Here is a 16,369-nt window from a genome sequence, read left to right on the forward strand (position 1 = left end):
TCTAGGAATCCCCCTTTTGAATCTGAGGTTCAATATTCCCCCAGGGTCTCCTTTCTGCAGCCTGACAGAAACTTTGTCCGGGAGGCTGAGCAGCGTGCCAATAGTTGGAAAATGACACGTTTAGTTCAGCAGGATAATCTGCTCATTGATTTTTGAAGTAAAAAGCTAACGTTAGGCTATGAAGGAACTACACCACGGTCACATGACTTCACATCACCACGCTAAGCTAATTTCGGACTCGTCTTCGGCTTGATGATGTTTAGTGTCATTTAGCCACTTGTGTTTACTGACGTATTTTATGTCTTAAAACAAAGCGTTAAAATCTCTTCGGCTTGTGTGAACCACAGACATTATTTCTAACCAAAAACACCTTAACTTCCAGACACGGGAATATTGGATATTCAGAATTAGGCCTTATTCCGAATGAAGCATTTTCAGATTAAGACATGATGTGCTTATATTATTCAGGTTTTAGTAGTATTCTTTGGACATGTTTACAGCACATTCACAATATGAGTCTCAGTTGAGACACACAGCCTCTTGCCTGTTTACGGCTCTGTGCATTAAACACAAAACAACATGCCAACAGTTTGTAAGGCTGGGGGAGAGGTGCATAAAGATGCATAGAGATGCACGCCCAAGAGAAAGTTATAAGGAATATAAGTGGATTATTTATTTTCATTAGCCATGTAAACAGTTTAGTGGGAATAATTGTCTTTTTCGGAATAAGGGCAAAAAACAGAATATTTTGTGGATATACATGGGATCAATTTCCAGAGCTTTCAGCATCTCAGGGTGAATCTCATTCACACCTGGTCTATGTTACTTCAGGAGAGTTGATTTAAACCAAACAAAGATCTTTGATTGATATTGTAATTAATATTTGCACCAATGATATTTCCAGGTCAGGCGGGGTCGTGTATGCGGGTCTTTTCCACCATGCCCTTCTCCTCCTGTAACATGGGAACCTGCTCTTACGCCAGTCGTAACGACAAATCCTATTGGCTGTCGACGACGGCGGCCGTCCCCAGTATACCAGTGGGCGGACCCTCCATTGAAGATCACATCAGCCGCTGCGTGGTGTGTGAAGCCCCCTCCTCACCTGTCGCTCTGCACAGCCAGACCTCCAACCAGCCAGACTGCCCCCCCAAGTGGAGGAGCCTGTGGACCGGATTCTCCTTCCTCATGGTGGGTACTACTGTTAATACTATTGTTAATGGTGCTGCAAGTACTATCACTGCATCCTAAAACTACAGCACATGCCACTGATGATACCACCGCTAAAGGCGGGTTCTGACCTCATAGCAAGAAACTGTAAAAATAAATTATCCTCAAATTTCCCATTTCCAACGTCACGTTTGATGAAAACTTCTGTCCAAACCCAAACCCAAGCTTAAGAATAGGGATTTTTAAAATGTATTTAAAATTTCACCAAAAATCAACTGTTTGCTCGAACAAGATCCTGCTGCTCAGTGCGACTGTGAACGTGACAAAATCATGTGTCACGTGACAAAAAGTCTGTGAGACAGAGCATGTGGAAACATTTCTGTTCTTCAAATATTGGTAAGGTTTTTGTCCAATTTTTGTCAAATAAATTATCAAAGGAATTAAACTTGCATTTTTCTTTTTATTTAATTTATGACATTTTAACTGTGTTATTCTGCACAAAATACATTTTGAGTTCTCTGTACTTCTAGCCATGACTGAGCTGTTTCCACAGAGCTGCAGGACTTTTAAACTGCAGAGAAAACGAGACCACAGTGACGCCCTGAAACTGAGTTCAGAGGGTTAACAGTGAACTAAACTGTCTGGAGGAAGTCTGTCAAACACCTGACGATTATGTCATTTCCTGTGTGTGTTGCAGCATACAGGTGCAGGTGACGAGGGTGGCGGCCAGTCTCTGACATCCTCAGGTAGCTGTCTGACAGACTTCAGGGCACAGCCCTTCGTGGAGTGTCAGGGGCCTCGAGGAACCTGCCACTACTTCGCCAACATCTACAGCTTCTGGCTGACCAGAGTGGAGGCGACCTCCTACGCCTCCGACAGCTCCTCCACCACGCTGACCGAGGGCTGGCAGCAGAGGGAGAGCATCGGGAGGTGCAACGTCTGCATGAGGGAGTGAGGAGGAGCACCGCTGCCTCCTCCTCCACCTGCAGAGCCTGAGAGGACGGACAGGACTCTCTGAGGGAAGATAACGCTGCCAATCAATCAGTTGTGTTCAGATCGTCAGAGAAGCACAAACTGTTTAATTTTGTTAAAAAAACGTCACAGCAGACAGATGAACGCGGGCTGTCAGTCATGATGTTTGATCTCCACCTGGATATCAATTCACTTTCTGATTCAGCAGGTAAAACAACATTTAGATTTTATTATTAACTCTACTGGAAAAATACAGATTTCTTAAGCCCCATTCAGACCAGTTTATGTCTCTCCACGGGGCATATGTGACGTGGTAAAGTGATCGACAGTGTGCAGGATTTTTTTGTTCTTTAAAAAGACGATTGCTAACAAGTGGCTTAGTGAGACTGAACGTCATCACGCTAACATTATTCCGCATAAATATGTAATCTTAGTGTAGGTGACGTGAGTCATGTGACCGTGCTGTAATTTGTTCGTAGCTTTAGCTTTTTGCTTTTGGAGATTTAATTTACGCCTCAAAAATCATAAAAGTGCTGCTCATTTGTATATTGCTGAACAAAATGTGTAAGTACCGTAAACGTTTGTTTCCCACAGAATTTATTATTGCTTTTGGTCAATAATCCAAAATCCAATGGAAAAATCCCGTTGTTTTTTTTGTAGAGGGAACAATAATTTTAGGGTCAACCTATAGAAATATGTCATCCCTGTAGCTCTGTTTACCCCTGAGACTAGGGGCCGGTCCTGAGACTAGGGGCCGGTCCTGAGAGGCCGGTCCTGAGACTAGAGGCCGGTCCTGAGACTAGAGGCCGGCCTGTCCTGAGACTAGGGGCTAGTCCTGAGACTAGAGGTTGGTCCTGAGACTAGAGGCCGTTCCTGAGACTAGAGGCCGGCCGTTCCTGAGACTAGAGGTTGGTCCTGAGACTAGAGGCAGATACTGAGACTAGAGGCCGGTCCTGAGACTAGGGGCCAGTTCTGAAACTATTAAATGGGAGAAGTGAACATGAACACAGATTATGAACGATTGTTTCGCTCCATTGTCACCAAAGTAAATATTGGACCCATTCTTCACAAGCCACATATCTTCAGAACATTATGACACTAAAAATGTTCAGACGGACAAATCAGGTGAAAATGTACTTTGTTCGAGACCAATTTGTCTGATTTGTGTGTTTCAGCAACACTCAGCTACACGGCGCTAATGTTAGTCAAATTGTGTCGAAATGTTAAGCTAACATTAACGCCAAAACTAACTAACACTCGTAATGCTAAATATGTTTGTTGACTGTATAAATATCTAATGTTTGACAGGAGACAGGAAATTACCTAAATCCTTTAGAAATATTAAAATCCTGCACATTCGAGCGAAAGAAAAAATCCACAAACAAAACAAAAACAGCGCCAAGGAAACGAATTAGATGTAAGTTCTTTATTTTTTGTTAAAGGGACTTTAGGTCTAAACCTACTTATTGATTTATGATTGATTAATAATTTGTGAACGCTGTGAAAGACTCGTAAAACATGAACGCTGATCGATTAGCCGATGTGATGTCTCTTCGTCTTTATCGATTATCCTTCGTTGTAAGTTCTGCGTGAATGTTTTGTTCAAAGAAAAATATTAATATTTATTCAGAATTTTGTTCATACGTATAAATTCAAAAGTGCGTTTAGCTGTTGCAGTTATGATTAAGGTTGGAGAGACCACCAAACCCACTAATCAAATCTCAGTTATAATAATAATTGAATCCAAACAGTTCAGCCGCAGTTTGAATCAGTTCTGATGTGACGTTTTTATCTGCATGAAATTGTTAAAAGTCACATTTATAATTATGTTTATCACTCAAAACTGTGTTTCATGTCAACCTTTCACTGGTTTCATCAGCTGACATTTAATTTGAAAATGTCAGCTGATTGCAAAGCATTAAAATGGAAGTTAAAAGGTTTTCACACTACAGCGTTATGTGAGTCACATCCTGTGATGTATCAGCTGATTGGTTGGTGGTGTTGACGTGACGTCGCCTCATCAGAGAGAACACCTGAGTGAACTTTAGCCCCGCCTCCAGCCCCGCCCACAGCCACGGATGTATTATTCGAGCTGGATACCCCACGATGCTCGCCTCGCGCCTACGCCTTCCGGGTTACTTACTCATCCACTAAATATGCGCAGTAGTGTTTCTCCCATCATGCATCTGGCCCAGCCGGGCTATATGAACGAGCGAACCGCGTTCTGGGATTGTTTCTGACACTATGGACTAATAAAGTTAATCACAATTTAAAGATGAGTACAGGTTAGTTTAAGGAACTTTATGCTGTTAAGGAAATTAAAATACCCTGAAGAAGAAAACAGTTTCCGTGTGTTTATAAAAAATCAGTGTCTTATCAGGGAATCCAGTCTTTACACAGCTAATACATGGAAGAAACACACAATTAAGTTTGAGAACAAAGGCTAACAAGTGACCAATAAATACGACTCAAAACCAATAAATCTGTAAAGTGTACAAAGTGTAAAAATTGGGATTTACTTTTGCACATCCGTCGCCTACAGCGTTTGCTTTACGCTAGTGAACATCCTCGTTGCTGAGACGCAACACGAGCGCACATAGCGTAAGATTAAACCCTCATGGCTTAAAGAAAGACGATAAAAGAAAAGTAACTGACCTGGTTTACAGCTGGACGTGGCCAGTCAGCACTTTTACAGACGTCTCTTTTAAAAAATGCTGTTCGTCACAATACCGCAAGTTGCTTCTGGGAGAAATTGGAAGCAAGGCCGAGCGGCGGCGCCGTGTCCAGTTCTTACAATACATCCGTGATCACAGCCCAACCAGAACTGCACTGAGAAGCATTGATTGGTCAGCTGAGAGGCAGCGTGTCATTGGTCAGTCAGTGTTTCGTTGTGGGCAGAGGATCGTGTGAGAGGCTGGGAATATATCCCACATTAAAACCTTGAAAGGTGTTTTTTGGTTCCAGTTTCCTTTCAGGCGACGACGTGCTCGGAGTTTCTCCCTCGGCTCACATTAATGTTCTTTATTCATGTTCTTCGGTTTAAAAACAAAGAGAGCAGCGACATGAGAAACATCTGAACAGGATGAGCTGCGGCACAGAACCAGAACCAGACCGGAAGCTGCGAGTCCTCTTTGTGTTATAAATAGAATTCACTTTAATATTTATCTGTCTGATAGTTTCATAAGAAAACAAAACTAAAGGTTTGTAGTCGCCGTCACAAAACCAGTGTTTTAATATTTACAACGTGACTTCCTGTTTCCTTTACTTTAGATAAAACATTTGTTGTGAAATCTTCTCCTTTTGTTTGGTCCCGTTGTTTACCTCCGTTCCAGGTTCTGGTTCTGGTTCTGTTTTATCTCTCTGTGATTTGTAAATATGTTTGAACTCGACCGTTTTATATTTTTACTGTAAATGTCATCAGAGTATTTATTTAGCCTGAAATTAATGTTGGTGCTATTTGATGTCTCATTTGTTCACGTTTGTTTTATTTTGGTAAATGATGACACGGTGAAACCCCGCCTCTCTCCTCCCTCCTTCAAAATAAAATGCACAAAGATAAACGTCTTTATGCCGGAGGCCTGTGTTAATCTGAGACTGGGACAGGAAACTCGGAGAGAAATCAGGTGTAAAGGTGGGCGGGGCTTCATGATCACCTGAGGGGGAGGTGTTCCTGGGTCATCATTGTGTTTTTATTGTATTTAAATCTGTCGGTAATATTTTAATCTCTGTAGGAGGAAACTTCTCACTAACACTTGTGAAGCATTTTACTCTCTGTGGACGGACAACTCTTCAATAAATTGCATCAAAGTTTCACTCCGAGTCTTTATTATTTAAAAATAAACAGATTGTGAAGAATCAGTTTGTTCAAAAAATATTATTAAAGTATCCAGGAAAACAAATCTGTATAATATATACACAAAATATCCAAAATTACAGTAAAATATCCCTCCAGAAAAGGAAATCCAGACAATAACCAACAGATATCAGTACATAAACAAGAAATATGAATAAAGTAAACAAAGAATATACGTAAAATATGACAAAATATACATGTTTTCCTGAAATCTTAATAAAATATCAGACAGAAATTATTTATATACAGTATCTGAAAAATTATCAGTTAAACATGTGAACAATATTAGAAAATATCCCTCAAAAATCATGATATCCAGGGTTTATAATCACATGCAGCTGTGTAACTACTTCTATCTAAAATGTTGTCTAAAGTGTTTATACACTCATTAACATTTATATAATTATTTATGATCAATTAAACAAAATCAAATACAATAAATAGACAAATAAAGCAACATTTTATTTTTATTAAAATAAATTAAATAGAAAAGCCTTATGAATAAAGAATTTCGCTAAAATTAGCACAATTATATATATAAACATAGAGAATTATACAAAAAAATGTGGGCATTGTACTACTATACATAACAACAAATAACAACAATAAATATGCATGCAATAATTTTAAAAATAGTCATATCAATACATGTTTAAAACAAAACAAAAACATCCACCATAAATAATCTGTAACATATCAATAATAGATTCAAAATATTTTTGTTAATTATATAACTATATATAATAATAATAATAATAATAATAATTATTATATTATTATTATTATTATTATTATTATTATTATTATTATTATTATTATTATTATTATTATTATTATTATTATTATATAGTTGTTCCATAACAGTGAATTACGAGTTGTGATTTTAAAATCATTTCCAAAACAAGTAGAACCTTTGTATTGCGTTGTGCTGCAGTGTCTGCATCTGCCCTCCAGGGGGCGCTGTTCTCGGAGCTCCGTGTTGACCCGATAATGAACCATCTTCCGGGGTCGGTGGGCCGGGGTCACCGGGCTCCACCATGGCATGGAGGAGCTGCGCGGTTCTGCTCAGACTGACCGGAGAAGATGTTTTACGGAGCTCCGCGAGGGGAGGCAGGTCAGTCACCTCAGCCGAAAGGAGGCAGCCTGCTCCGGCTAACAGACGGACAAACCCTCGCTACTCGGAGTTAGCTTGTTAGCTCTCAAGGAGAGTGAGATCTAACTGGGTGTTAGCCGGCTAACATTAGCTGCGGAGCTAACAGAGCTGTTTGTCTCTACACAGTTTACTCACTTAATGATCCGTTTCTTATTAAAATATACATTATGTATGATGTCATTATGTTTAGTTTTCAGTTAGTCTGTCTCTGCTACAAGCTGTATCATCATAATGTAACTTTAGCCAGTAAATATCATGTTTTTACACTGTAAATACTAATAAAATGCCCCTGAGATGCTAAAATACAGGCTCTGTGAAGTCATGAGCAGAACCACAGCTTCTTCATGTACAAAATAAAAGCTTTAATTATATGTAGCTGACTTTCCAGAGTGCACAAATATATTTTTGGAAATTCAAAAAGGATTTAAAAAGGGTTAACTACAGTGAGACAGGATGCCATAATGTTTCAGTGTTTTAAAAATATGTAATATCTCGATGTATTTAATATTTGGATCAAATATATATCAGGAGCATGTTTTCTGTTCGTGCAAGAAATAATAAAATAAACATTTCTCATTTATGTAAGAACTTTAGTGCAAAATTAGCATAAATTACGAGTGAATAAATATATATATATTTGTTATGTCATTGAACTGTAACGTGAAGTGTGACGTAAAAACAAAATGATTTCACATCGGATGCTTTTCAGACATTTAAGTCAGTAAGATGATAAATTATGATATTGAATTATTATTACCCAGTCCTCTAGCTGCTGTCCCCCCCGTCAAATCAAATGTATTTGTATAGCCCAATATCACAAATTATACATTTGTCTTAGTGTTTACAGACTGTACAGGATACGACACCCTCTGTCCTCAGACCCTCTGTCCTCAGACCCTCTGTCCTCAGACCCTCTGTCCTCAGACCCTCTGTCTTTAGACCCTCTGTCCTTAGACCCTCTGTCCTCAGACCCTCTGTCCTCAGACCCTCTGTCCTTAGACCCTCTGTCCTCAGACCCTCTGTCCTCAGACCCTCTGTCCTTAGACCCTCTGTCCTCAGACCCTCTGTCTTTAGACCCTCTGTCCTTAGACCCTCTGTCCTTAGACTCTCTGTCCTTACACCCTCTGTCCTCAGACCCTCTGTCCTCAGACTCTCTGTCCTTAGACTCTCTGTCCTTAGACCCTCTGTCCTTAGACTCTCTGTCCTTAGACTCTCTGTCCTTAGACCCTCTGTCCTTAGACTCTCTGTCCTCACACCCTCTGTCCTCAGACCCTCTGTCCTTAGACTCTCTGTCCTTAGACCCTCTGTCCTTAGACCCTCTGTCCTTAGACTCTCTGTCCTCAGACCCTCTGTCCTCAGACTCTCTGTCCTTAGACCCTCTGTCCTTAGACCCTCTGTCCTCACACCCTCTGTCCTCAGACCCTCTGTCCTTAGACCCTCTGTCCTCAGACTCTCTGTCCTTAGACCCTCTGTCCTTAGGCCCTCTGTCCTCAGACTCTCTGTCCTTAGACCCTCTGTCCTTAGACTCTCTGTCCTTAGACCCTCTGTCCTTAGACTCTCTGTCCTTAGACCCTCTGTCCTTAGACTCTCTGTCCTTAGACCCTCTGTCCTTACACCCTCCCATCACACAAGGAAAAACTTCCTAAAAGAAACCCCATAATTAAAGGGGGAAACTGTTCTAAACCTCAGGGAGAGACTGAGGAGGGATCCCTCTCCCAGGACGGACAGACGTGCAATAGATGTCGTGTGTACAGGATAAACAACATAGTACAAATACAACATTTGACAGAAATGATGTGTTGAAAAAAGAGAAAGAATGGTTGAATCCATTGTGAATGGATTGTCCCCTCTCTTGCTGCTGTCCCCCCTCCCGATGTCTCCTCTTGCTGAACGTTCCTCTCTGTCCAGCAGGTGGCCTCACACCTTCCAGCAGAAATGTGGCTTCAGGAAAATTGCCAAGAAACCAGAATCTAAGAAGGTGGAGGAGGAGCCGGGCCACACAGAGTCCTCTGAGGCTGCGCTCCACCGCCGGCCCCCCACCCCCCACGTGGAGCAGCGGGCTCCACCCGGCGCCCCCCGGGACTTCGGCCGTCTCCTCCGGCCGCTCGTCTTCACCGTGGGGGTAGGTGGTGGTGTTTTGCTCTTCCTGTTGGAGGCGGCGGCGATGTCCCCCCGGTGTTAACTCCATTTCAGTTTACAGGCTGCGCCTTTGGCTCGGCGGCCATCTGGCAGTACGAGTCCCTCAAGTCTCGTGTCCAGAGCTACTTCGACGAGATCAGAGCTGATTGGCTGGAGAAGCTGCGGCCTCAGAAACGAGGAGACTTCCGCAAAGAGGTGAGGAGGGTCCGACGGGGGGGACGTTGTGTGGGGACGGCTTGTGAGGACGTTGTGTGGGGAAGTTGTGTGAGGACGTTGTGTGGGGGCATTGTGTGTGGACGTTGTGTGTGGACGTTGTGTGAGGACGTTGTGTGAGGACGTTGTGAGGACATTGTGTGTGGACGTTGTGTGAGGACGTTGTGTGAGGACGTTGTGTGAGGACGTTGTGAGGACATTGTGTGAGGACGTTGTGTGGGGGCATTGTGTGTGGACGTTGTGTGAGGACGTTGTGTGAGGACGTTGTGAGGACGTTGTGTGAGGACGTTGTGTGGGGAAGTTGTGTGAGGACGTTGTGAGGACATTGTGTGAGGACGTTGTGAGGACATTGTGAGAGGACGTTTTGTGGGGACGTTGTGTGTGGACGTTGTGTGGGGAAGTTGTGTGAGGACGTTGTGAGGACATTGTGTGAGGACGTTGTGAGGACATTGTGAGAGGACGTTTTGTGGGGACGTTGTGTGTGGACGTTGTGTGTGGACGTTGTGTTTGGACGTTGTGTGAGGACGTTGTGAGGACGTTGTGTGAGGACGTTGTGTGGGGACGTTGTGTGGGGGCATTGTGTGTGGACGTTGTGTGTGGACGTTGTGTGTGGACGTTGTGTGTGGACGTTGTGTGAGGACGTTGTGTGAGGACGTTGTGAGGACATTGTGTGAGGACGTTGTGTGGGGGCATTGTGTGTGGACGTTGTGTGAGGACGTTGTGTGAGGACGTTGTGTGAGGACGTTGTGAGGACATTGTGTGAGGACGTTGTGTGGGGGCATTGTGTGTGGACGTTGTGTGAGGACGTTGTGTGAGGACGTTGTGAGGACGTTGTGTGAGGACGTTGTGTGGGGAAGTTGTGTGAGGACGTTGTGAGGACATTGTGTGAGGACGTTGTGAGGACATTGTGAGAGGACGTTTTGTGGGGACGTTGTGTGTGGACGTTGTGTGTGGACGTTGTGTGGGGAAGTTGTGTGAGGACGTTGTGAGGACATTGTGTGAGGACGTTGTGAGGACATTGTGAGAGGACGTTTTGTGGGGACGTTGTGTGTGGACGTTGTGTGTGGACGTTGTGTTTGGACGTTGTGTGAGGACGTTGTGAGGACGTTGTGTGAGGACGTTGTGTGGGGACGTTGTGTGGGGGCGTTGTGTGTGGACGTTGTGTGTGGACGTTGTGTTTGGACGTTGTGTGAGGACGTTGTGAGGACATTGTGTGTTGACGTTGTGAGGACATTGTGAGAGGACGTTTTGTGGGGACGTTGTTAGGACGTTGTGTGGGGACGTTGTGACGACGTTGTGAGAGGACATTGTGTGTGGACGTTGTGACGACGTGTGTGGACGTTGTGTGTGTGGACGTTGTGAGGACATTGTGAGAGGACATTGTGTGTGGACGTTGTGTGAGGATGTTGTGGGGACGTTGTGTGTGGATATTGTGGGGACGTTGTTAGGACGTTGTGTGAGAACGTTGTGGGGATGTTGTGTGTGGATGTTGTGTGTGGACATTGTGGGAAACGTTGTGTGTGGGGACGTTGTGTGAGGACGTTGTGGTGATGTTGTGTGTGGACGTTGTGACGACATTGTGTCAGGACGTTGTGTGAGGACATATTGTGGGGACGTGTTGTGGGGACGTTGTGTGAGGACATTGTGAGAGGACATATTGTGGGGACGTGTTGTGGGGACGTTGTGTGAGAACGTTGTGGGGATGTTTTGTGTGGACGTTGTGTGGACATCGTGGGAAACGTTGTGTGTGGGGACGTTGTGGTGATGTTGTGTGGGGACGTTGTGTGTGGACGTTGTGACGACATTGTGTCAGGACGTTGTGTGTGGACGTTGTGAGGACGTGGGGATGTTGTGTGTGGACGTTGTGGGGATGTTGTGTGTGGACGTTGTGTGGGGACGTTGTTAGGACATCGTGAGAGTACGTTGTGTGTGGGCGTTGTTAGGACGTTGTTAGGACATTGTGAGAGGACGTTGTGTGTGGACGTTGTGTGTGGACATTGTGTGGGGACGTTGTTAGGACATTGTGAGAGGACGTTGTGTGTGGACGTTGTGTGTGGACATTGTGGGGACGTTGTGTGAGGATGTTGTGTGGACATTGTGAGAGGACGTTGTGTGTGGACATTGTGTGAGGACATTGTGTGTGGACGTTGTGAGGACGTTGTGTGGGGGCATTGTGTGTGGACGTTGTGTGAGGACGTTGTGTGAGGACATTGTGTGTGGACGTTGTGAGGACGTTGTGTGGAGATGTTGTGAGGACGTTGTGTGAGGACGTTGTGGGGATGTTGTGTGAGGACGTTGTGTGTGTGTGGACGTTGTGAGGACATTGTGGGAACATTGTGAGGACGTTGTGTGTGGACATTGTGGGGACGTTGTGTGAGGATGTTGTGTGTGGACATTGTGTGTGGACGTTGTGTGTGGACATTGTGGGGACGTTGTTAGGACATTGTGGGGACGTTGTTAGGACATTGTGAGAGGACGTTGTGTGTGGACATTGTGGGAACGTTTTGTGAGGACATTGTGTGTGGACGTTGTGTGTGGACATTGTGGGAACGTTTTGTGTGGACATTGTGGGAAACGTTGTGTGGGGACGTTGTGTGTGGACGTTGTGTCAGGACATTGTGTGGGGACGTTGTGTGTGGACGTTGTGTCAGGACATTGTGTGGGGACGTTGTGTGTGGACGTTGTGTCAGGACATTGTGTGGGGACGTTGTGTGTGGACGTTGTGTGGAGATGTTGTGAGGACGTTGTGAGAGGACGTTGTTTGTGGACATTGTGGGGATGTTGTGGGGACATTGTGAGGACATTGTGTGAGGATGTTGTGGGGACATTGTGTGTGGACGTTGTGGGGACATTGTGTGGACGTTGTGTGGGGATGTTGTGAGGACATTGTGTGTGGACGTTGTGTGTGGACGTTTTGTGAGGACATTGTGTGTGGACGTTGTGTGTGGACGTTTTGTGAGGACGTTGTTAGGACGTTGTGTGTGGACATTGTGCGGACGTTGTGAGGATGTTGTGGGGACGTTGTGTGCGGACGTTGTGAGGACGTTGTTAGGACATTGTGAGAGGACGTTGTGTGTGGACATTGTGCGGACGTTGTGGGGATGTTGTGAGGACGTTGTGTGCGGACGTTGTGAGGATGTTGTGGGGACATTGTGAGGACGTTGTTAGGACATTGTGAGAGGACGTTGTGTGTGGACATTGTGCGGACGTTGTGAGGATGTTGTGGGGACGTTGTGTGTAGACATTGTGCGGACGTTGTGTGGGGACGTTGTTTGTTGATGTTGTGAGTTGACAGTCTGCGCTCTGATTGGCTGTTTCAGCTGAACCAGTGGTGGAACGGCCTGAGTGAGGGTCAGAAGACGGTCACAGGTGAGACAAACTCACGTTTACAGTTTATATTCTTTGTTCAACTTTAACAAACGTTCTGATATAAACTCTCTGTTTATTTTTCCCAGGGATCATTGCTGCGAACGCCGTCGTGTTCTGCTGCTGGAGAGTCCCGTCACTGCAGCGATCCATGATCAAATACTTCACCTCTAACCCGGCCTCCAGTGAGTGGCCGCTCGTACTGGTGATGCGTTCAAGGCCCCAGACCCAGTGTGTTAGACTCCGCCCACCAATACCGTCGCACTTAAAACCACGCGGAGGAAATACGTCTTCAGAGCGGCAACTCGTTTATGAGTTTTGGAGCATTTTATTTATTCTTTGCTTCTCGGAGATTCACCATGAAGAACTCTTATTTTCTTGAGCATTATGTCATCATTAAAAAAATAATAATATCACGGTTATTGTCAATACCAGTATGTCAGGGTTTCTTCTTCTATGTTCTGTTTATAAACACGTAGCTCAGGAAGTGAGATCTGATAACAAGTCGCTCGAGACTCATCCTAGATTTGACCAGATGAAACCAGTTAAACACCTCTAACTGTCTGCCTGTCTGCCTGTCTGCCTGTCTGCCTGTCTGCCTCTCCTCCTGCAGAGACGCTGTGCTCTCCGATGCTCCTCTCCACCTTCAGCCACTTCTCTTTCTTCCACCTGGCGGCCAACATGTACGTCCTCTGGAGCTTCTCCTCCAGCGCCGTCTCCATGTTGGGCCGGGAGCAGTTCGTGGCCGTCTACCTGTCTGCAGGTGCTGCACAGCTGTTTGATTACAGGAACACATGTTGTCAGATGGAAAGATTGAGTTTTTGGACGAATGTATGATACGAACATTTATCCACAGAATTCTGATTCAGACAGAAAATATGTGAAAAATATTAGAAACATTTATTAAAATGTTTCAGAAATCTGAAAATTATTTTAAAATTGTCCAAAAACAGTTTGAAACAAGTGTCTGTCCGGCAGAGAGAAGAACACGAGTTAATCTTTTCCTTTGTTTGTTTTTCAGGTGTTGTTTCGACGTTCTTCAGTTATGCGTGTAAAACGGTGACCGGGAGGTTCGGACCGTCTCTGGGAGCCGTGAGTGACGCCTGCTTTAGTTTCAGATGTGCTGTTTAAAGATGTGACGATGGGGGGGGGGGGGGGTTACTGTGAAGAGTTAAAGAGAGTAAATAATGTTCACTTCTTTATACTTTTGATTCCTGATCAAACTTCACATCTTTAAAAACATTTATATTGATAAACATTTCTAAATGTTCTGTGTGTGTGTGTGTGTGTGTGTGTGTGTGTGTGTGTGTGTGTGTGTGTGTGTGTGTGTGTGTGTGTGTGTGTGTGCAGTCAGGAGCCATCATGACCGTCCTCGCTGCCGTCTGCACCAAAATGCCTGAAGCGAGACTCGCCATCATCTTCCTCCCCATGTTCACGTTCACCGCCGCCAACGTGAGTCTCGCTTCACTGTGTTTGAACCTTTTTGTTTGAACTTTAAAAGTGTTAAAAGTTTCTTCAAGCTTCATGTTTTAAATCTTTACATTTTAAATCTATAACTGAAGTCAGATTAAAACTAAGCTGGAATCCAGTGCTGAGTTTGAGTCCGTCGGGAAAAGTGAGTTGTATGGTGATCTGGAGCTGATAAATGCTGCAGATACTGATTTAAATATTTATATCTTTTAATCTTGTTACGCGTTTTATTTAGTTTTTATCTCACGTTTATGTTCATTTCATTTATTTCTATTGTCCCTTGTTATAAAACACTTTGTGCAGCGTTTATTATTCATATTTATATGAATATATATTTATTTGTCTTTATTAAACATTAAAGATTTAGATTCTTCTCTGTAACATTAATAACTTTAAATCTGCTCCAAAGAAGCTGTTTTAGTTGAATTGAGTGGGAAAACAATAATTAATAATAATAAATTAAAATAATAATAATAATAATTAAGAAGAAGAAGAAATAATAATTCATAATAATAATAATTCATAATAATAATAATAATTCATAATAATAATAATTCATAATAATAATAATTCATAATTAATAATAATAATTAAGAAGAAGAAATAATAATTCATAATAATAAATAATATTAATTTCTCTCTGCAGGCGCTGAAGGCCATCGTCGCCATGGATACGGCCGGCGTGGTGCTGGGATGGAGGTTCTTCGACCACGCGGCTCATTTAGGCGGCGCGTTGTTCGGGATGTGAGTCCCCCCCCCCCCCCCCCCCTATATTATGTGTGAAGTTCATAAACACATCTAATTATATATTAATCATAAGAATAACAAATACAATTAAAAATATATTCATGATTATAAATATAATATAAAAACTAAAAGACATATAAAAGAAAAAATATATATATATATTATAACACACACTAACACACTCTAACACACACTCTAACACACTCTAACACACACTAACACACTCTAACACACTCTAACACACTCTAAACACACTCTAACACCACACTCTAACACACTCTAACACACACTAACACACTCTAACACACTCTACACACTCTAAACAACACTCTAACACACACTAACACACACTAAACACTCTAACACACTCTAACCACTCTAACACACACTAACACACTCTAAACACACTCTAACCACACACTAACACAGCTCTAACACACACTAACACACTCTAACACACTCTAACACACTCTAACACACACTAACACACTCTAACACACTCTAACACACTCTAACACACACTAACACACTCTAACACACACTAACACACTCTAACACACACTACACACTACACACTAACACACTCTAACACACCTACACACTCTAACACACTCTAACACACACTAACACACTCTAACACACTCTACACACACTAACACACTCTAACACACACTAACACCTCTAACACACTCTACACCTCTAACACACTCTAACCACACTAACACACTCTAACACATCTGATTGTCAGTGCATGTTCTATGTGAGTGAAACTACATCTCCCATCATGCTCTCTGTTCCTCCCTGCAGCTGGTACATCATGTTCGGTCACGAGTTGATCTGGAAGAACCGAGAACCTTTCGTCAAACTCTGGCACGACCTGAGAACCGGAGGGGGGGGGGGAGGTCCGGGCGGGGGGGGGGACACAGGCGGCGCCGTGTAGGACGCTGAAACACCGGGGCTGATGGGAAAACAAGACGTGTAAAGATGTATAAAATTGTACAGACAGGAAGTCGTGATTCACGTTCAGACATTTAGAACGATTTCACAGATTCTTCGTTTACGATCTGAAAGGTCCAAATAAATGCTCTACAGACCGGGGGGGGGGGGGCTCTGAGTTCTCCTGAGTGGAGGGGGGGGGGGGGGCTCTGAGTTCTCCTGAGTGGAGGGGGGGGGGGCCTCTGAGTTCTCCTGAGTGGAGGGGGGGGGGGGGGGCTCTGAGTTCTCCTGAGTGGAGGGTGGGGGGGCTCTGAGTTCTCCTGAGTGGAGGGGGGGGGGGGCTCTGAGTTCGT

General features: G+C 43.8%; 2 protein-coding genes across 3 annotated transcripts in view; both read left to right on the forward strand.

Annotated features, from left to right (window-relative positions):
• Nucleotides 1-2,962, forward strand: part of col4a4 (collagen, type IV, alpha 4) — a 51,670-nt gene extending 48,708 nt beyond the window's left edge. For both annotated transcript variants that reach the window (XM_029446864.1, XM_029446865.1), the window contains exons 46-47: nt 905-1,188; nt 1,865-2,962. In XM_029446864.1, coding sequence (XP_029302724.1) covers nt 905-1,188; nt 1,865-2,122 — 542 coding nt within the window. In that variant the 3' untranslated portion in view covers nt 2,123-2,962. The remainder of the gene's footprint in view (nt 1-904; nt 1,189-1,864) is intronic.
• A 4,000-nt stretch (nt 2,963-6,962) lies between these two features.
• On the forward strand, nt 6,963-16,020 carry parlb (presenilin associated, rhomboid-like b). Its single transcript, XM_029446416.1, has 10 exons — nt 6,963-7,106; nt 9,057-9,267; nt 9,339-9,479; nt 12,818-12,866; nt 12,953-13,048; nt 13,477-13,626; nt 13,885-13,955; nt 14,214-14,315; nt 14,980-15,077; nt 15,888-16,020. The coding sequence occupies exons 1-10, from the start codon at nt 7,030-7,032 to the stop codon at nt 16,018-16,020; spliced, it is 1,128 nt and encodes a 375-aa protein (XP_029302276.1). The 5' UTR covers nt 6,963-7,029.
• Nucleotides 16,021-16,369: the final 349 nt, after the last annotated feature.

Source organism: Cottoperca gobio, chromosome 13 (assembly GCF_900634415.1).
Source record: "Cottoperca gobio chromosome 13, fCotGob3.1, whole genome shotgun sequence".
In the NCBI taxonomy this organism is placed as follows: Eukaryota; Metazoa; Chordata; class Actinopteri; order Perciformes; family Bovichtidae; genus Cottoperca; species Cottoperca gobio.